Source organism: Ischnura elegans, chromosome 4 (genome assembly GCF_921293095.1).
Source record: "Ischnura elegans chromosome 4, ioIscEleg1.1, whole genome shotgun sequence".
NCBI classification, from domain to species: Eukaryota; Metazoa; Arthropoda; class Insecta; order Odonata; family Coenagrionidae; genus Ischnura; species Ischnura elegans.
Window position 1 is genome coordinate 62,567,782 of NC_060249.1, and position 21,259 is coordinate 62,589,040.

Genomic DNA, 21,259 nt, shown 5'->3' on the forward strand with positions numbered 1-21,259 from the left:
TAGGAAACACGGAAGACATCAAGTCACTGAAGTGGAACATCCTGCAAGCCATTCAGCGTCTCTGTGTTGCATGGGATGGAGTAGAGAAGAGCGCAATCACGAATTGCTTCAGGAGGGCAGGCTTTCCCGGAGAGATGGACGTCCAAGACGACCCACAGCCGGAGGAGAGGGAGGAATGGGGCGAAGTCGCACAATTGTTAAACATTGAAGGGGTATCTTTCGAAGACTTTGCAAACATTGATGATGATCTCGCTGTTTTTGGCAAGAATGAGGACCCTGAAATAATCACAGAGACGCAGGATGTGAGCGATGAAGAGAGAGAAGAGTCCAGCAATTGCGTAGTGCGCCCCAGTTGGAAGGAAGTGGTGGACGCAGTAGATGTTTTTGAGCGAGTTTTTATTACTTCAGAATATGGAATAGAAAATTTGAAAATTCTGCGGCAGGTTGAGCAAGCAGCCAGTAAAGAAATGAGAAAAAGGATGAGACAGATAACTTTGCAAAACTATTTTAAATAGAATAATTTTGGATTAAAAAACTTAAAAACATATACCGTCTCTTATTTATTAAAAATATTATTTAAACCCATTTTTTCGAAATTTGTTTAAACTTCCTGAAATGTACTCATTTGCAAAGAATATGGAATGTTTCGGCTGAGGTAAGTCTCAAGAGAGCTGACTGTATATACAGCGAGGACAGTAGACGATGCTGTATTTATATTTGTGAGGAGGTAAGTGAAGGAGAGATAAATCGAAAGGCAGATTACTAATACATGAATTTTGTCCTCCTTCTGGGTGTGTGTCAAATAAGTTGGGTTACTTGAAGAGCGGCAGACCACAGGGTCACGCACTGTCGGAGACGCATGAGATTTCGGTTAGGGGAAGGGGAATCACTGAGGAGAGGAATGGGCGAGGGAGGGCTCCCCGAAGAAACGTGGAAGGGGAGGGGAGATAACTGCAGCATTGTAGAGAAATAGTCGACTAAGTGCGTAGTTCTTCTTCCTTTCGGAGGGGAAATGTTATTGAATAATAGACATTTTGGTATGAAATGTTTGGAAGTGGTTAGTTTTAAATCCACTCCTTTCCTCCTCATTTCAGTACGTGCGTGGGGTTAGACTTATTGCTGTGTCCAACTGGAAACATCTCCACTCCAAATTGTTAGCATGAAATATTACCAGTGCAACTAGAGTTTTCAGATTATCGATCTTCGCCTGGTTTGGGCAGAAGTCCTTCCAAGTGTCATAAAAGACGCGAAAAGGAGTGGGATCAGGTTCTTTCACGTGTTTTTATTCTCTGCTAACGTAACGTAACTGATTGCTAACGTAAGTCGTATTGAATTGGTTAGATAGTGCTTTAGTGACTAATTATTCCAGTTTAATAGTTTTGGCCTACAAATGGCACGTACGAGAGATACGTTCGGTAAAGGACTGAAAAACCACAAACCTCGCTTAAAATTGACTAACAATAAGTATGAAGAGGTGAACTGGATGAATTTCCAGCGATTCCAACTGTCCTTATACTCGGGGAATACTTTTTTGTCGTTTTTTGTCTATCAGTGGGTAAAGTAATTGCGTAAGCTTGGTTTCGCTGAGCGTAGCGCGGGGCAGCCTACTGATGACGGTTCCGGGATTTCCTTCCTTACCTTCCAATTCTAACCTCTCCCGAGGGCGTCGGCGGGCTCCTTTGTCGCGACGACCCCCTCCTTTTCCCTACCTTTTTACCGTATAAGTCTCGGACTTGGTTCTCGGGCTAAAGTTGAAACCGTATGGAGATTTTTAGTCTCTCCTAAACACTGGATGAAAGACGACAAAGCGTGGATTCAAATATTACGTGGCTTACTCGAGGATAGTACTGCGTTTTGGCACCGAGGAATGGGTGTACCAGCATAATACCGATCGTGTCCAGCTTCTATTAAGTCATACCTGAGAGGAGTATCGGTCATACTGAATGCATTATCATCTGAGATTGCCATTGTTACTTCGATTGCCAACTTCCACGATTTTACTCGTGGTAAATAACACGCCCCACCTAACTTCCATCGTCGTTTATAGATATTAGTACACACCGGTCACGGACATAGATATTTACCGGAATTTCAATAGGATGCCAACAATGCACTTTATCTCGTAAGTCTTTGGGCAATATTGGTCTTTCAGGCAAATTTGCTGCACAAAACTGCCATTTGCAATCGACTTCAATTATTGCACTCAAAGAATAATGCCGACTAGATACTCAGGAAAATTATGGATCACTCTTTAAGACGTGATCCTTTGAATATTAATTTTGGCGCTCCTTATAGTTAAAGTAAGCGATGAGACGTAGAGCAGAATGGATGATGAAAATAGTAATTTCAATAAGAAATACGCAGATTGAAAATCACACGGTGATAGCCACGGTATTAGAAGGTAAAAAATAAAAATTGTTTATCATCACTCTAGGGAAGGTTTTAATGGCGAATGAAGCAAGATTGATAAATTTACTCGACTTGCATCGTAAAGCACACGGAACACTTTGTGCCCCTGAGAAGACGCAACCCGCTCGTTACCCCTATACAACGAAACCCTCTACAGCGAAGTCATGATTTTCCCGGTCCCCTCAAATTCGTTGTACGGAGGTTTTACTGTATATCAAAGTAAACATTACGAATGAAAACAGGCTGAAGAAAGAATGGAAATGGAAAAAAAGAATTAGTATTTACAGGAGAAGAGTAACAAGAAGTGGCACCAAAGATGAATGGCGGCTGGAGGATGCTACATGTGCTATGCTGGATTCTACAGTGCTGCATGCAAGCCGTGGGTCACTGCAGGCATACTGATCTTATATTGTGAAAATCACTTACCTGAACCAAACTTGATATCATCATTGGTAGCATAGACAGTGGGAAACGTAAGATATTGAACAGAGAGAGGGACACAAATGCTTTCCTAGAATCCAACACATTTTCTTCACTGACCAACACATAAGTGGCAAAAGTCACAAGGGACACCTAGACAGTGGTAAAAAAAGAGACTTCATATGATTAAACCAATTCAATTATGCATGAACTTACCTGAACAATCATAACCATTAGCTGTGGAAGGATGTTAAGAGGCATGCGGATATTATTGAACAGAGTGAGTGAGACGAATGCCTTTTGGGCATCCAGCACATTGTTTGGATCTGATAGAACGAAAGTGGCAAAAGTCACAACAGATACCTATAAGTATAAGGCAAAGCAATTAAAAGGATAGCAAATTATGAGGTGCAAAGATAGTAATACAGCACAAATACATCAAACTCTAAAATAGACTTACAATAACCCAGGTGAAGGAACCAACTGGTAAAAAAAACATGATCCAAATTTGTACTTATCTAATACAATACAATTCGAAAAGAGAATGACCCCACCCAGGGGCACAGCTAGGAATTAAGGCTAGGGGGGTTTTAGGCACAACTAATACTGTGAGGTCTGGAGGGTATGGAATATCTGCCAGGGTAAGCAGGAGCTGCGGGCCACCCCATGAATATTTCAAGACAAATGGTTCAAAATGGTGACTTTTACGGCTTTTGGAGGGATATGTTATTAGTCTTTACACTATTCTGTAAGTAATACCAATCCAATTGAGTAAAATGGATTAAACTCTGTTAAACTTGGATAATTTCTCTGAGCTCTGGGGAGGGAGGGGGTTTAACCCCCAAACCCCCCCCCCCCTTGCTGTGCCACTGTTCCCACCCATCATAGCTTGTTGAGTTTCAAACCAACCCACCAACTTTTTTCATGACTTAGGCTAAAATAGATAAAAAGAACCAGATGAACCAATCTCAGCATCACTCATGGAGAGGGAGGATGTTAAAGAAACACATAATGTTAACCAACAGAAGTACAAAGCAATATAGTTTGAGGTTATGAGTCACCCTTATTACTATCAACCTTCAGCAGAACTCTTTCCTTGAGTTATTAATGCAGTTTTGCAGAGAAAGCTCTACTGCTAGTTGCTGCTGAATACACTGCAGTTAGATTTATGACCATTTTGACTACACTCTTCTATTTAATATGCAAATTATGGAGAGATTTGGCTTGCAAATGAGAATATTTTTACTTAGTGATTTTGGAACTCAAACCGACCACATTGTATTCCCTAAAACAAGATTCAAATAGACAACCAGCAAGACCTGGGACCAGGGTGATGTCCAAGTAAAGTTCATTAATAATATTACAGCTTTTTCAATATAAAGGTTTTCATGTTAACTAGATGAATAATTATGCTTAGATTTTAGCATTTAAAGTTTTAACAAAATTTAGATTATGGTTTCATGACATAAGAATTGACCCAGCCCCACTGACCACTCACACCAATGTCTTCAAACCCAAGCAAATCTCTTTCGAAGAATGGCATTACAAACACGTAAAGTCTTTAGGTACCAACAGCACTGACAAGGGGAACTTCAGGTGGCCAGATGTGTCGTTGAATAGCTTGGGATTGATTCTATAAATAATATTTCCTATCGCTCATTAATTTATTATTGGAAGAGTCCTAACTTGCATATCAAACAAACCAAGACCACCTTCCCAGGTCATGGAATCCACTGAAACTTAGCAAATGTAAATTTCATTGTACGTGGATGATATTACATCCCACACATAGGATTATATAGCCATATACAATCCCAATACATTAGTTCAAACACTAAAGGACTTTAAATGTTTAGAATTCTAGAAGAGTCAATTCCAACACAGCTCAGTATATATTTGGCAGGTGATAAGCAGATTAGGAGCTTGAGTAGCAGGTGGTAGACCCAGGGCCATACTTTAAAACTTTAAACACCCAAAAAAAAGCCTAACTCAGTTATCGAAAAAAAATCCATACAAAATTTATATTTTAATTTTTAAAAATTGGAGTAATTTTTAATGTTTCTGCATTCTGTTGTCTATAGCTTGACTGTGGAATTTACTAATCATTTTAAAAATGTTGGAACATCTTAAAAACAAAGTAATCCTTATTATTTAAAATTGTATGGTATAAAATATAATAAAAAAATGCATGAAAAAGAACTTCCTCACTATCTATCTCGCTCAAGCCTACCTTTCATCAGCAAAGCTCCATTTTAACTGTACCAACACCTCACCTCAACGAAACTGTAGGATGTGAATTTACAAGAGTGCCAAATGTTTTAATGCCTTTTTGTTCAAACTTCAAATCGTGCATAGAACTCCATATGTATGGTCAATTGTGAGCATTTAAGGACAAACTTCATGACCATGAAGTTCGAATAACTTCTTATATTCGGTAACCTGACACACCTCTGAGAGTACAGTGCCGGCCAATCACAATTTGCAGGGGATGGAAAGTTACAGGGAGAGCATAGCAGAGCAGAGGGTAAGCACATGGCTGTTGTTTTATATGTCTGAGGTTCAAACCCTCGGTGAAGCCTTCCGAAACCCCAAAACAAAAATCCTTCAAATGCCCAGTGCCCCAGGGAAAGGAACTGACCCTTATAACCAAATGAGAGAAAATCACATGCCTACAGCTTAGTCTGGAGTGTGTTTGCCCTCTATATTATGCGCAGCCTGGGAATGAGAAATTATTATGAACGGAAAACATGAAAAAGAACTTCGACTCTGATTTTTTAAGGACAGAATGAAACATTATCTGCATGACCACGAAGGACAGATAAGAGAATACGTTGAGTCATTAACTCATGAAATTTTCCACTACATACCAAGAATGGGGCACATGACCAAATGAAAGCAGTCCCAGCATTCAAATAAGCAGCCTGCTTCAAAGTGTGAATTTCCCTGTTTCGTATATTAAGAACCTGCTGCTCAAACGATGGCTCCCACGCATACAACTTGAGGACCTGGAAAAAGAGTAATCAGTAGTTAGAAGACAGTTCAATTCAATTTGTAAAATGATTATTAAATTTGTCTGAAATTTCCATCGATGTATGTGGTACATAATGCAATAGTAATGAACACACTAAAACTAATGAATTACATTCATTCAATGCAAGGAAATTATTAAAGATATACATTAACTTAAGCCAGATCAGAAATGTGTCAAGGAAACATTCCAAAAATTGAAAACTAGATGAAGAAAAATATTTTCTTTTTGAGCAGCATACTTTATAACTTCAACGCGCATCTCAAAAGAATTTAACTGCCATTCATAGCTCAATAATGGCACTATTTTATGTTGTTCAGCTAATGGCAATCTTTGAAGTACATAATCCTGAATTGACTCAATAACAGACTGATTACACTGACTTAACTAGAGCTTCCATACTGTGAAGCAATACTGGCAGTCAGCTTTTGGAATGGCCTTCAGAGTATGTGCCACATTTTTTTCGTCTTTAAAACATCAAACCACAGCACTTGAGCAGAATTTTCAATCTTGAGTAGATGCTATTGCTATGAAGACCATGCAGAGGCTGGCAAAATAATCCTATATTTTGCCAAAAATTATTGTGAAGGTTTGATGAAAACACTGCCACTTAAGAACATTGCCGCTCTGGGTGCTTTTCTTCCCACGTGATGCAATCTTTTAAGAAACTAAATTTAATTTTTTTGTTTCATTATAAGAACGACAAATTTGACCATATTTATAGTGCATAAAACTCTCATAATTGAAGGAAACAAAATTGAATATACATTGCTCAGCCTGTGAAGAGCTCTTCCCAGCAATGCCTTAGACGGAAGCTTTCCCATTGAACAATGGCATTTTTTTCCTCGTTTACCACCATGAACCTTGATACTGAATTCATACGAAAACAAAACAGGCACTGCAAAAAGATACACACTGCATGCAAACTAACATATCCCAATGGTAACTGAAGGAGCCTGTAAATTTATGAGACATCAATTGTGATGCTTATCTCCCTTAGGGGTCAATAAAATACTCTTTTGCAGAGCTATGGAAGCAAGTACATTACTTAAGGCACACACTTCAAATATTACAATTATATTAGTACAAAAATTTCATTTATGAGCTTGGTGATTTAATACTTATTATATCTAGAAGAGCTGAGCAGTAAATTATTAATATCAATATGGTTACCTTAATTCCACTGAGAATTTCATTCATGAGTTTTACTCTCTGATCTTTGTTCTTCATTTGCCTTATCTGAAGTGATTTCACGCGGCTAGCTATAAATCCATTGACAGGAATAAGGATGATCATAACAGCTAAACCGGCCAGAACAGACGGGCCTGTAATAAAATTCAATATGAAGATAAGAGAATTAAAAAAATTAAGCCACTGATATTAAATTTAAAATACTGAGTAAAGAATAATACCTCTAATATTACAAATAAGCAAGAAAGACCACAAAATCACCAGCCAATGTCTTAAATATTGCTTAAATCTATAGCATGATGTCTCCTAGTACATTGCACATGAAATGGTGGTTGAGTACCATGGTTACTAGGCACCCCGTGGCAAACTAGATCACCTCCTAACAGAATGTTCAATGAGTTTCAAGGTTCTATTTTGGTGCCCCCCTACCAACACAGCATCCAGAGCACTCTTGGCACACTATTAATCAGCTCTACCTTGTGTTCAATAACTAGGAAAGATTTAATTGCTCAAAATTTATTATATTCTAAAATTATAAATATCAATCCATATTTGGTGCCAAAAGGGTATTTTCTATTTTTTTAAATTGCCTAAATCGAAAGATTATTACTCCTGGAGTGCATAATTCACGCTTTTAGATTTTTAAATGACGATATCTATTTTTCACGATTAAATGAAAAGGGAAAATTTTCAAGCGCACCGAAAACGCGACGGCTAAGTATGAATGCTAAGAAAAGCCTGTGCGATGTCATTCTGGTTCCAGCTGCCGAGGCCACCTTGGTGCGAGGCTATGAGCACTGATATGATGCAGGCTGCTAGCAGGTAGTGATTGGTTTAAATAAGGATTATTCATACCCTATCAAATAAAGGAAACTTTCTGACCATAGGCAATTTTGATATGTGATTATTAAGAAATGTTTCCCTGAGCTCTGTGCCACATGCATGCATTGGTAATCTCAGACGATGTAAAACTCCTGACTACTCACATAGAATCTAGGCCTCTGTGACGTCGCGTGGAGTGGCATCGCATGGGCACCAATCTGGCCTTTTTCAAATGAGGTTAAAATTGACCATTAACATTCGTCTTAAATGGGATTTTTCAAACCAAATAATTTGTATATCATGAATACATTAATGCTGGGTGACGAATCGCAATCAATGCCTATCATTTTCTTTGGTGAAGGAAACTACCTTATTAAGTAAAAATTTTATTAGTCTAGCAATGTTTAGTGCACATGCTTAATATTAGCACTTCATGCACATCATGCAAATTTCAAATGTGTAGTGTACTTACCAAGTGTGTTCCACAAAAAGTACAAAGCAAGAATAATCTGGAGTGGAGCTGACCAAATCATATTTAAGTAAGTTGTCAAGTCCATGAAACGCTGGGCATCAACAGACATAAGATTCACAATTTCTCCTACTGTTGACTCTCTTCTGGCAGCATTGGACATTACAAGAGCCTGAAATACAATTTCATTGTGATAAAATAATATTAATCATAACACAAGCAGAAATTTAAACCACGATAAGCTATCATTGCAAGGAAAAAGAGATGGGTAGAGAAAGGCAAACTTGTGCCTGCAACTCAAGTGGACATTGTGGTGCATTAGTAGTTTCCACTATTCAATATTCTTGTCAACAGCTTTGAGTAATGAAGTTAGCACTGGGTCAAAACAAATAACAGAGCAAGGAAAACAACATCTTAAAATAATACAAGTAAAACAATTAAGCTTTACATTTATTTCCCGAAAATAACATGCTATACTTAATTTTGGAAAAAATCAATAGTAAAGCAGTCATATTTAAATATAGGAAAACTGCAGCAAAGTGTACACCTACATACTGCCCTGCAAGGTGTGTGGAGGGGGTGTTAGGTCAAAGAAAATAGCCCTTTCTAAAGAAGGAAGAGAAACAGTAGAAAATAGTAAAATTATAAAAAATAATAATATAAAAATAATAATAAATATAAAAAAATTAAAAAAGGTAAAAAATAGTAAAAGAGGAATAGAAGAAAAGAAGGTCCATATTGGAGATGTATTGGCCACTGATAGTGAGTCCCACCAGGTATTCATTCCTTCCTTTCCTAAGTAAGTCCTTTATTGTCCAGGGTATGAACAAATTCCTACACCTATCCATTAGACAAACTGTGTTTCTTAAGTTATCATTTATGTGGGACCAAGAAATATAGTGGGGTTCTCTGCATTGCTCAAAAAGATATCCGCTATCCCTAGCAATTTAAGTTGAGCAAGTAATCTCTAACGGCCGTATTCATAGTATCCTTAGTAAGCTACTAACGCCTAAGTAGCGTTCTAAGTAGTAGCATACTAGCAAAATGGTATTCATAGATCGTTAGTAAGGGCTACTTAGCTTAGTATGCTACTATCGTAGTAGCCGGTTCTTAGTCGCCCTCAGGCCTTGTCTAAGGAAGCTACTAAATATGGCGGACCGTTGTGGATGATCGAACTCCGGTTTTATTTGTATACTGTTATAGAGTTTTTACGCATTCGTGTCAAAATGGAATACGAGAATCCATTCTTCAATTAAGGCAGGCAACGTATGTAGCGTAGTTGTTGACAGGAATTGAAAGTTTTTTGTAGCTGCGAGGAAGCTACGACTTGCAGTGAATTTGTGCCTCTAGTGTAAGTGAACACAATTTGTACATTCAATGCACCCCTAAGTGAATTGATTGCATATAGACGATGAAGTAAAGAGTGAAGCGACAAGTGAAGTGATTTGTGAGTGTATGAGCTACGACAAAATAATTTATTTCTTCCATACTGGTTTAATCATTTCGATCAAAGGTATCTACTAGCTAGGGGTATCTAGAGAGGGGTATGTTCCATATTTGAAGCAGTTGTTCTTTAGGGATACAGCAAATGCTTATAAATTTTCATTCGTTTGTACACTTATAAGTTGTGTTTGATTTTATTACTTATTCTAGTCACTTCATCGTGAGCTTTCGCCAGTGTGTACATTTCGCGTATTTCGTTGCGCTTTTTGTTTTTGTTTTGGTTATGGTACGAGTGATAGAGGAGAGTGAGATTGGAAGTTTGTTGATGTTACAATTTCTGGTTTAAAAATTTGTTTCAGCCTATTTATTTCATTGTTTAAGTAATGGTAATGTGAAATAACATCAACTGATTCTAAATCATTAGTGATGAGTGGGAAGTGAGATGTGAAGAATTCTTACGAACGTCAACGAGTGCAAATTCTTTTGGTGTGTGCAGATTGATTGGAAAACTGTTTATCATGCTTTAATAGAGTTACATAATAGTGTTTTGAATTAAGTGTGAGTCAAGCTTTTCATTGAACCAGTTGATTTGGAATGTACGGATTATAAGTGTCATAAAGACAGCTCGTGAAATGTGAAGTGAAATTTTGTGTGCGTTGTAGTGCTATTTGTGATATGATCAGCAATAAATAAGTAAAACAAGTTACGTTTATTATGCTTTGTTTTTTACATTAACCACCTCTAGTAAACTATATGCCGTATATTTCCGCACGCTGTCAATATTTGAAATATTTAAATGTAGCGAAGCAGATTGTTGTTTCCTTGACTAACATTTTAGGAGTTGCAAACATATGTTACTAATTGAGTAATATTTCTAAACCTGCCGCGTATATGTTACTAATTGCTCGCACGTAGGTGTTTGTAACGTAATTAATGTGTATCATTCACACAATTATCTTAACGTTATTTTCTTAACGATTCATTTCTGCATTGCAAAATTTTTCGTTTCTACTCCGACATTGAGGTGTATCTCTGCTTTCCGAATACAAATGTGTATAATACTGACTTTGCTAGTTATGTTTTTCCATACTAATCACGCATACACTAATGGAAACAAATATTGGAAGTGCAAACAATATGCAATGTATATGATGAATGACGCGGCAGTTTGTACAACAATAACTGCATCTCAAACGTACAAATGCTTCGGTATTACTCATAAATCTACCCTTTCCCAATGGTATTGCAATAATTTTTGTGTACAGCAATCAAAAAATATGTCTGCGATGCGATATCACATCGAATTATCCATTATGAAGTAAAAATTTCAATGCATTTTGCTGAATCAATTTCTTTTGTTTGATAGTTTTACGAATTTTCCGTGCCGCGGAGGAGTCAGATGCAGTGTTGCCAAGCGTAGCCTAGCGGGTTGAACCCAAATCGCTACCGAGTATCGGCTGCCGAGCTGGCTAGTAGCATACTAAGTTAGTAGCTCTTAGTAGTTCACTTAATAGAATCCATGAATACCATATCTTAGTAGGCGACTAAAAGGTCTTAGTAGCTGACTAAGTTAGTCGCCCTACTATCGTGTTTTAGCGGAAATCTATGAATACGGCCGTAAGTGTCCAGCTGCAGCAAAGACTTATTTTCCCATCCGTTTTTGACAAATTTTGTGGCTTTCCCCTGTACTATATTATGCTCACGGATTAAATCTTACTAAGCCAGAGGAAAAAAGTATTAGGAGAAATAAAGGCAAGTGATGAAGTAGCACTAAGGTTAATCTGTGCTGTCCAGCCTGGATGGCGACAAAATACCCATCTCACCGCTCTAATGCAACAATGCTCAGTGATTTTTCTCATTCTGACTCATTATTCATCATGATTTTTCTCTTTCTGCTGGTCCCCTCCCGTTTTTCCCAGACAATGATTTAATTTCCCAGACTTTCAGTCCCAATTTTTATTTCCCTGGCTAGTATGTGCCCTGTGTATTGATAATATCTAATACCATCTAAAAAATAAATGAAATTCTCATAACAAAACATTACTTTATACTAGAGATGGGTCGAATAGCAGATTTCTCGAACTCGAATATCGAATTCGAATATTAAATCATTGCTCGAATATTCGAATACCTCGGATACTAAACGATAAATGCGGGAATGTTTGACTCTGTTGCCTATGCAGCAGGAAACACAAGATTTTGGGGAGTAATTTTGATTTCCTTTAAAGGATTCAAACAGAAATTTAGCTGATTAATGGAATATTTTAATTTTATGGAAACAATTGGGCATATAGTTGATTCAACTAACATCTCTTTCAAATATTCTAAGGGGACACATCACCTCACGAAAAATGATTGCACACCGTCTCAGCATTTACACTGCTACGATGGATTTCTGTCTGATGTATACATTCTTATCTACCGAACGCCATTTCAGCGGCACACCCATCTGATACTCGGCTTCATCCAACTTCTTATTTTCAACAGGTAGCTCGCTTAACCCCCACTCCTGCTGTCAAGTGCTAGCGGACAATCTGAGGCGTTTTGCAAAATACACGTGATTCTCCACCGGATTTTCTTCAGTTATTTTCAGTCCATCTTTGGATGTTCTCACGAGATAAGAAGATGAATTCGAATTGCTAGCAGGGAGAAACGAAATATCCTGAGAAAATATCCCTTCGTCTGTGACTGTAACAATAGAGATTCATAGCACAACTCATAAATTGTAACTTAATATGTGTTTTCGGAAAAAAATACCGCATCAACTTCCGAAAAGCTCTTCTGCTCATATCAAGTCTCGCCAGAATGCTAAGTCTCCGTCGTACTTCTTCATCTATCCGACATTTATTTTCTAGCGTAAAATGCTTAAATGAAGTCAGAAATACATAGTGTTTGGTCTTATTCTGTTTAAAATAACGCGCACATTACTAATATTTCAATCCAATAAAGGTGTAATACCAATTGCCGAAAGTCATTGTTAGACACCTTTTGGGCTAGTAGATGACTCATGCAGCACTTGACCTCCAAAAAATGGGAACTTTGAAGCAGGTAGGCTGAAAAAGGTCAGTGGGTGAGAAAAGCGGGGGCGCAAAACACGTTTCTATTGTTCTCGTGTAGCTTGATTTTTTTTCGAAGCTAAGGTCTTCGTAATATGATCCGTGCGCGAGCTGGGACCTTTTTTTTATTTCAGAGAAGAGGAAAGCCTCAAAGGGGGGTTAGTGCTCAATGGAGGAGGATAGCGGATCCTGAGAAATATGCTAATGTAACTATCCAACGGTACTCAACTAGCAGTTGACCTCCAGAAATGGGGAACTTCGAAGCAGGTAGGCAGAAAAAGGCCAGTGGGGAAGAAAGAGGGAAGGGTGAAACATGATTCTATTATTCTCTTATTTTCCGAGTCAACTAAAAACGACAGTGTACAGCGCAAAATTCAAAGTATTTGAAGTTTTCGAGAGCGTACCTTTAGCATAATTATTCGAGACCTAGAACATCGAATACTTTCTAGTATTCGAGGTATTCGCGGATACTATTCGCACATCTCTACTTTTTACTACTATATACAGTTACAAAGATAGAAAGCTACATTTTATTCCAAATGATAAGTTCAAGTTATCCTTTCTACTTCCGAAACAAAGCTTGCCAGATCAAATGGCACAAAACGAATGTAGGTTAGGAGTATTCAGGTACACTTTGGAGACTTCCATTAGGGATCAAAACTATGGATAAATTATGCCAAGGTGAAACTGACCTTTCTGTATATTGAAGCAATCAAAGCCGTCCTAATACGCAGGCCCACAAGGAACATTCTATGAAAATACTGGGCAAGAATGATTGTTTGGCTCACAGACGTGAGAAACATGAGGCCAGCATATAAGTACCCCTTCCACATCCATTCCTTACTCTGGACAAATCCTATTAAAGCACTGAAATTAAAGATAAGATCAATATTAGTTCATTAAAATGAACATTTCAACGAAGGATCAATTATTTCCACCAACACAAGAGAAAAGGAAAATGGCCATCAGTTTCAGAAGAGGAAAATTAAAAGAAAATTTCTAATGACAAGTTTCCTTCTCAATCATTCCGTTAATTTGGGATAACAGTTTGCCATAATTTTGAACAAAAGATGCCAGGAAGATGTCTCAAAATATAATTGATTAAAGGAAACAATTTTGACCGGAAGAGAGTCAGGATATCTGTCAATGACAGAATACTCATTACAGAAGGTTATAGTTCTACTTATAAATACAGTTAACTACATATTTATTACAATATATTGAATAATAAGCTTTCTATAGCCTAGTTTTCTGATAGCTTTAGCAATTTATCTCAGCCTTCACACTTCTGAAAAATATGTTCCAGCACAATTCAATGGTAAAAACAGTTTAACTCACTAAGAACTGAATATGGCTGATAACCTTACAAATGGCCGATAAGATCAAAGATATTTAAGGCTTTACTGTGGCAACATTCACATTTAAACCAAGTGCCTAAACTTTACGACTGATAAAGACATGGCAAAAAGTTACCTGATTAATTAGAACACACACATCATAAAAAGAAGAGAACATTTAACTGCAGACAAAAGCTCATATATTTACCTCAAAAGTAGTGGGTTGACAAAGGTTAACAAATCATTAATTACTTTAAGGCATGAACCAAAAAAGAATGTAGGTCCAAAAGCCTTGAATATTGCAGGTAGAATGGAGGTCTGCTGCTTTTTCTTAAGCTTTGGTGACTCAAAATCAACTCTGCCTGAAGTTTTCTTGAATGAAGCTTTAGATTCTTTGGTTCTGCAAGTAAAAAAAATATGAAATAGATTAGAGACTGAAAAATCATAAAAGGATAATACAAAAATAACGCTTAAGATACATGAGTTAGCACGTATTTACACCTTTTAGAGTCAGCCCATTCTACCCAGCAAATATAAATGCAAGCACAGTTCCATGAATGGTCGACAAATTTGTATGATTGCACTCTTAACTTACTAGTAAAAAATGTACGTGCGTGAGTACTATAAAAAACCTGCAAATATGTACTAACAGCAGTGATAAGGCCAAATTTATACAGTTTTATTTTACAGAGCGTAAAGAAAACAATTAGGTGGTGAAAACATCTTAATGCCCGATTCATATATTCGCCCCCAGAGCATTCTCCACTCATGATGCTACGGCTAACACACAGGCCTGTTGGCATATAAAGAATTAAGTAGGTGGATCATTGATTATCAATTAGTATCACCAGAAAAAACTTTCCTGATGTATGATGGGTATGAATCGTGAACTGTACACTACTTCTCTAGGTGAAAGATGAATATGACTTGTTATCATTAAATTTCCGTCGGGCACAATGGATCTGACAGGCACAGTGCAAGTTGTTTTTCATTTCTTTGTGCCACTATGACGAATAGACCCTTGGCGCTTATGTTAGCTTTTTGTTTTGACACACACTATGCAGCCTTTCACTTTTCGCATTTATGCCGTCAGATCAGTGGCCACTGCCAGTGCCAGCAGATTATTCAGTATAATTAAGCAAAAGAAAAGGATTATTAGATAAATAAGATAGCAAAATAAAAAACAATGGTGTTATAGAATTCAGATACTAAAATACATTACATATTATAATACTTAATAGACTAAAGATTACGTTAAACCGCACCTTGCTGGATCAGTCTGGAGCCGTATGATGGCATGTAAAGGGGTCCATGCATAGCATTTAAGACATCATTTTAGAGTTTGTTTACATTAATAATGATGCTTTAAACTTTAAAGGTGTACCACTGAGCCACGCTAAGAGTTAATAATGTTTTTCGCACCTGTACCTGTCAGGCTCATTGCACCTGAACTTATTAATTCTAATATTGCGCCTGACAAAAGGTTACTAATCACATTATTCATTTCCCCATAAACAAGACTTAGTCCAGCACAGTGAAGGCATAATTGCCAGTACACACAGAAGCTAGCACACAACACTAAGAACATTCATTCCTGGAGGCTCCAACTCTCTATTTCACGTACTTATCACTTCCCTTCAATGCACTACCTATCTTTCTTCATCAACTTCATTTAGCCTCTTTCTTATTTACATAAAAATCTTCGCTCCATTACAGATTTAAGCATAACCTCAACTGCCAATTCATGATGCATCAGCTACATTGCAATCCTACTCAGCACTTCTGCCCCGAAGTAAAGAGAACTTAATAGTTTGTTTTGCTCAGCACCAACCTTAACTTCATTAACAGAGCAGTCCTCCAGATCACAACTGGTGAAGGTACTTCTATTTCGTTCAGCAAATGTATAGGATGAACACAGATTGCTAGAGGTCCCTTTGAGCTGATATATACATGTATTCTTCCTCAAAGAAGATCCACTGATGTTTGAAACAACATTAAGGAAAGCTTTTAGATTAAGTATTATGAAACACAAGCTTACCTTTATTAAGAATAAAAGAAGGAATGTACCATAACCTGAGGATTTTTTAGTGTACATGATTCACACCTATTTATCTGTATTTGCTTATTTATCATGAAAACTAAAACAAGAAATAACCACGGTTATGTCTGAAATACCATCAGGTGGAATAACTTAACTGTTTCTTAAAAAGATGATTCAGATCATGTAATGAGATAGTTTTCACTGACCGCATAACAGATACCTCAATCATTTTTTGGTCCATACACCAACTATCCTTCTTCCAAAGATTTTTACAGCTTCAATTGATCACATTTAACATGTTTTTCCCCCACAGAAAGTCACTGGTGGCTCAAAATTCAATCTTAACAGTCATCCAATTTGATTGGCTGAATTCTTTAATCACCTAATCTTATGGGACAGGAAATAGATGCTCTCAAATAATGGAATTTCACTGCTTGAGAAATAAAGGAAAACAACTGGAGGCATTTAGAAGTCCTTTGAATAATAAGTTGCATACCACAAAATCTGGGAAGAACAAAAAAATTTGAGCAATGATATTTGTGAACTGATGCCTACTAGTGGAGAATGTTGTCTCTGAACTAGCATGACATTAAATACCATGGAGGCACTTTACACTATACTTCAGGATCATGAATGCATAAACACTGTTCACTAAGATTGTGACACTTGCATCATATTCCATATTAAACTGGTAGACCATCATCACAATTCCACACAATCAAAATGAAGGTACCAACTGATCGGTGTTTCTTTGGAATCACTACACAATGCTATGAGAGTACACTCTGGTTTGTAATGATGACCGCCTGTTTCCTGTTATTTTCCTTAACACCTCAAGAGGGAGACGTTCCATCAACTCAAACTGGAGTATCCTTATTCCAAGTCTAGAGTCAGCTGATGATGTATCCAACTTCAGCACCATTTCTCGAGACAAAATTCACAGTTGTGGTTGGTGACATTTCTAGGTTCACAAAACAACAATGCAAACATTAGGCTAAAAAGCCCTCATATCACTCCCTGTCTGCAATCACTATCAAGCTGAATGGTACATATGAGTTACCAAAAAGCTCAGGAAAGTGAAACGCACATGCCCAGGCCTGCACCAGACTCAAGGTGGCTGGGTTGCCAATTCAATGAGCACAAAAAAAAACTCTTAAATATCCTAATATCCATATGTACCTGCAGCTGCACTTGTAAAAAATATTATAAATGGTGATAGCCAACTTCATTTTATCATTTAAGGCTAAATTATTTCACACAACACCCAAGACCAATACTGCGTCTCTACAAAGGCCATATAAACAGATCCACGAAAATTAATTTTGCTTCAGTTACCGATGAAGCAAAAAAACTTACAAAGCATAACTTTTTAAAAATTACAATATACTTACTGGGCACTTTTCTTCACGCTTTTTTCCCAAAATTTGAGGAAATGCGGCACAACCTCCTTGGACATGTCTTCCGCATTCATGCTCCAAAGATCATCGGTTACAAGAGGTTTGCGGAACCCTTTCCAAGAAAGTGTATCATACCAGGAGAAGGTGATTCGGGACAAAAATGAAGCTCCTTTCTCAGGACATGGATTCTAATAATAAAGAGAAAAAAAAAATCACACACACAATTTTACGAAAAAATCGACAAAATAAAATTCACCAATTCTCAAGTACAAACCTTCTCTGGAGGGTAATAGAGAAACTGCGGAGCCGCATCAGAAAAGCAGTTCAGAAATAGCATTACTACCAACAGGGGATAATATATCATGAATAAAACAAATGAAAACGAAGTCCCATGGTCAGCCTGAAAGAAGGTTAATTCACATTATTTCCAGCCTCACATAATTATTAAACAACATAAAGAGCATATCACATCCCTTACATTAGGGAATGGCAAAAAATTTCTACATACAGAAAAATATGACGGAAGTTTTAAATAGTTAACACAATGGTAGAAGAATGATTCTCCACAAATAATTATAGTGATTCAAATAGAGTAAAAACACCATTCACATATTACCAAATGCATAGCTTACAATTAGTCTCCTTTCCCTCTTCATTGACAAAGTTAGAGTAGATTTTCCCAAGAGCTGCCCTTAAATAGAGCATACGAATGTCATGGTTTTTTTGCAACGTGTTAGAGCAATAGTGTCCTCAACCTTTGCCCACTATGAGGTAGGTCCCAACAGTCCCTGCTATGAAATCATTTCTGGTTGGATGTTTGTCGCAAGGTTTCCCTATTCCAACAAAACAACAGGGTATTTGGTCTGTCCAATTTACCAGTATTTACAATTTTCCAGGGTCATTGTAGTATTTTTGTAAGTCAGCATCCACCCAATTCTAAAATTGTCTAGGCTAACTTAAATTCAATGTCATAATCTTGCTCTTTTAAATAGCTGAGGTATTGCAATGCTTTTAAGCAGCTTTGGATTTAGAGGAATAAAATATAACTTTAACAGGCATCTTAAGTCAGTAGTTGGAGAAATATATTGGTAAAATTCTTTTACTCCATTAGTAATTTCTTAACTCCTCATTATGGCTGGAACTGCTTAATTCGTCATTTATAAATTTGCTCTCTACTCGATTCCAAATCCAAATATGGAATTTCTTAATAATATAGCCCAGGAATATGACAAAGTCAAAATAGTTGAAAATAACCGCAATATAATACCATTAGGAAATTCCTTCCTTAATATTCACGCACAATAAGAAATCAGAAAAAAGCTCACACCGAAGACATCAATTACAGTTAGGCGAGTAAATGAACAAAATCAAACTTACATTTTCAGTGGCATATATGATGTGATATCTGTACTGCACTGCTTCACAAATACAGAAGAGAAACCAGAATATGAAGAGCAACCCAGATGAGCGTAAGCCCTTCCTCATATTCAACAGCAATAATACAGCAGTATAAGCCTAGATAAGAGGATGAAAAAGTAACGTGAGAGATCATAAATTATTGCTTCCTCCAAAAGAAAGTAAAAACAACGAAGTCACTCACAAATGACAGCATTCTGAGAACTGGAGCCAAGTAGTCAGCTGGATATACATCATCTGAACTGCTCACATTTATGAAATGGGCTAAATCTACTATCGCTACAATTATTAGAACAGCTGTGATGAACTGCAAAAAAAATAAAACGCCAACATTGAACCTCAAGGGACGTAGTCGATATGAGACAGATTTTCGCCGAGGACGAATTAATCACTCAAAACAACCACAACTCAACAAATGTACACTGCATAAGAATAAATACAGTTTTCCACTATAGATCTGTAATTTTAAAAATATTTAAAACTAACGGTTATTAATATACTGTACAACTATAACCCTTAATCAAAACCACTTGACCAAGTACAAACAATATAGCTTCAAATTAAGGGAATTTCAAATCAAGACTTATTTACATTGTTATATGCGATAAAAACACAGCACTATCACGATATACTCACAAATTTTGTGATGTTCAGTATAGTCCATGGTATATTTCTGTTTTTACTGATGATTACATAATAGAATTCCAGGGGTGAAAATACCCATAAAAACAAGCATGGAATCCAGACCAGGACGGTTTTCTTAAAGCACGAAGTAAAATCGGGATAATCGGTATTCCACGTAACGTTTAAGTCCTGCAAAAGACGAAGATATTGTTAAATTGGTTCATCCCACATATTAAGGGAGACTACAATGCTAGGAACGGTAAAACCCAAGGGATATTATGTTAATTTTTAACAGTTAGTACTGTCCAAAATCACCGGTTACTTTCGAACGGTAAGTAAATCAAACATTAAGGTGCTGAACTATCCATGAATAATACACACCCAAAACTTATCTCCACAAAATTCATCCAAAACTCCACTTTCGTCAGAGGCATTGCTGCTGAGTGTTAAGTTTTCCATTTTCAGGTACTTGATTGGGCCGCCACTTCGAAAATTAGCTGGAAAATGAAATGATGTATACTTTCCACTATCAATCACAAACTATGGTCATGCACTTCACCGAAACATACTTTAAACTTCAGATCCATTCACTGTTTATGAAGTAAGTACTAGTCGTTGCCGCAAAACCTCAACCTCCATAGGCCACGCTCCCTGTGTCGTTCCTCCACGGCTGAACTCGATGAACTGCCCGGATTGCATATCGCATTACGTTAGTCATATCACGAGACTGCGCCCCAGCCCCAGCGCGCCCAGCCAGCAGAAGAGGTTGGCGCGCGGTTGACACGCTTCTACGTGCGAATTGACTTTCTATCTTTTTCATTGCCATTAAGTCTAACGTTGAAATATGAATTTAAAATGTATTTTTTACCATTATTATAGGCTAACTAACTACTTACTACAACTTAAGCTCACAGAATCTCAACCTTATCATCAGTCACACAAAATATTTCACATATAAATATATTATTAAATAGGATACGCTGTGGTATTACATGCAGAAAAAGGTTTTTTTCCGGACTTCAGAAATTCGAAATAAACACTGATCAACATACTACTAGACTTTCCACTGGCATAAGTCACCCGAGCATAACGAATGAAAAATAAAATGTAAATGCGAAACTGTAAATAAGTAAAAAATTAAATAAGATAAAGCATAGAATATGATGATTTGCTACAATAACCATTAATCTCTTAATTTTCATGAAATTAGAAGATGTGATGACGATGAATGGACCTGAGATCTCTGCTGCTTATATAAAACGTTGGGAAATAACTCAAGGACGATACCGAAGCGTACGCTTGGGGAATAAAAGAGATGAAACCTGCGGCAAGTAGCCTGCCGCGACATCATAAAATAACGAATATCTGCTACTCACGATGCGTCCACTGGATCTCATCAAAATTGTGACGTCATCTTGAGTTCGGTTGATTCTTGCAAACCACCTAAATTTGTCAATCGAAGATTGTAGAACGATTTAAAACAGTGCCGTTCGGATATATTTAGAGGTCTGGGGATGTGGTCTTAAGGAATCGCTTTCCTCAAAACAATTCTCAGCTTTTTTAAAGGGGGAGGGGGTCAAAGATGCCGACTTACAATAATATTGGG

General features: G+C 37.1%; 1 protein-coding gene across 5 annotated transcripts in view; it reads right to left on the reverse strand.

Moving 5' to 3' along the window:
• LOC124157576 (multidrug resistance-associated protein 1) overlaps positions 1-20,348 on the reverse strand; it is a 70,127-nt gene extending 49,779 nt beyond the window's left edge. For 4 of the 5 annotated variants that reach the window (XM_046532418.1, XM_046532417.1, XM_046532415.1 and 1 more), the window contains exons 1-13: positions 20,223-20,348; positions 20,035-20,150; positions 19,666-19,842; positions 19,214-19,336; positions 18,991-19,128; positions 17,888-18,013; positions 17,608-17,801; positions 14,384-14,575; positions 13,531-13,705; positions 8,343-8,511; positions 7,031-7,182; positions 5,697-5,834; positions 2,836-2,982 (exon numbers count right to left, since the gene is read on the reverse strand). In XM_046532418.1, the coding sequence (XP_046388374.1) occupies positions 2,836-2,982; positions 5,697-5,834; positions 7,031-7,182; positions 8,343-8,511; positions 13,531-13,705; positions 14,384-14,575; positions 17,608-17,801; positions 17,888-18,013; positions 18,991-19,128; positions 19,214-19,336; positions 19,666-19,842; positions 20,035-20,112 (1,809 nt within the window). In that variant the 5' untranslated portion in view covers positions 20,113-20,150; positions 20,223-20,348. Of the gene's footprint in view, positions 1-2,835; positions 2,983-3,045; positions 3,193-5,696; positions 5,835-7,030; positions 7,183-8,342; positions 8,512-13,530; positions 13,706-14,383; positions 14,576-17,607; positions 17,802-17,887; positions 18,014-18,990; positions 19,129-19,213; positions 19,337-19,665; positions 19,843-20,034; positions 20,151-20,222 lie in introns of all 5 variants that reach the window. The other variant, XM_046532419.1, reaches the window with a different exon arrangement.
• Between the last annotated feature and the right edge of the window lie 911 nt (positions 20,349-21,259).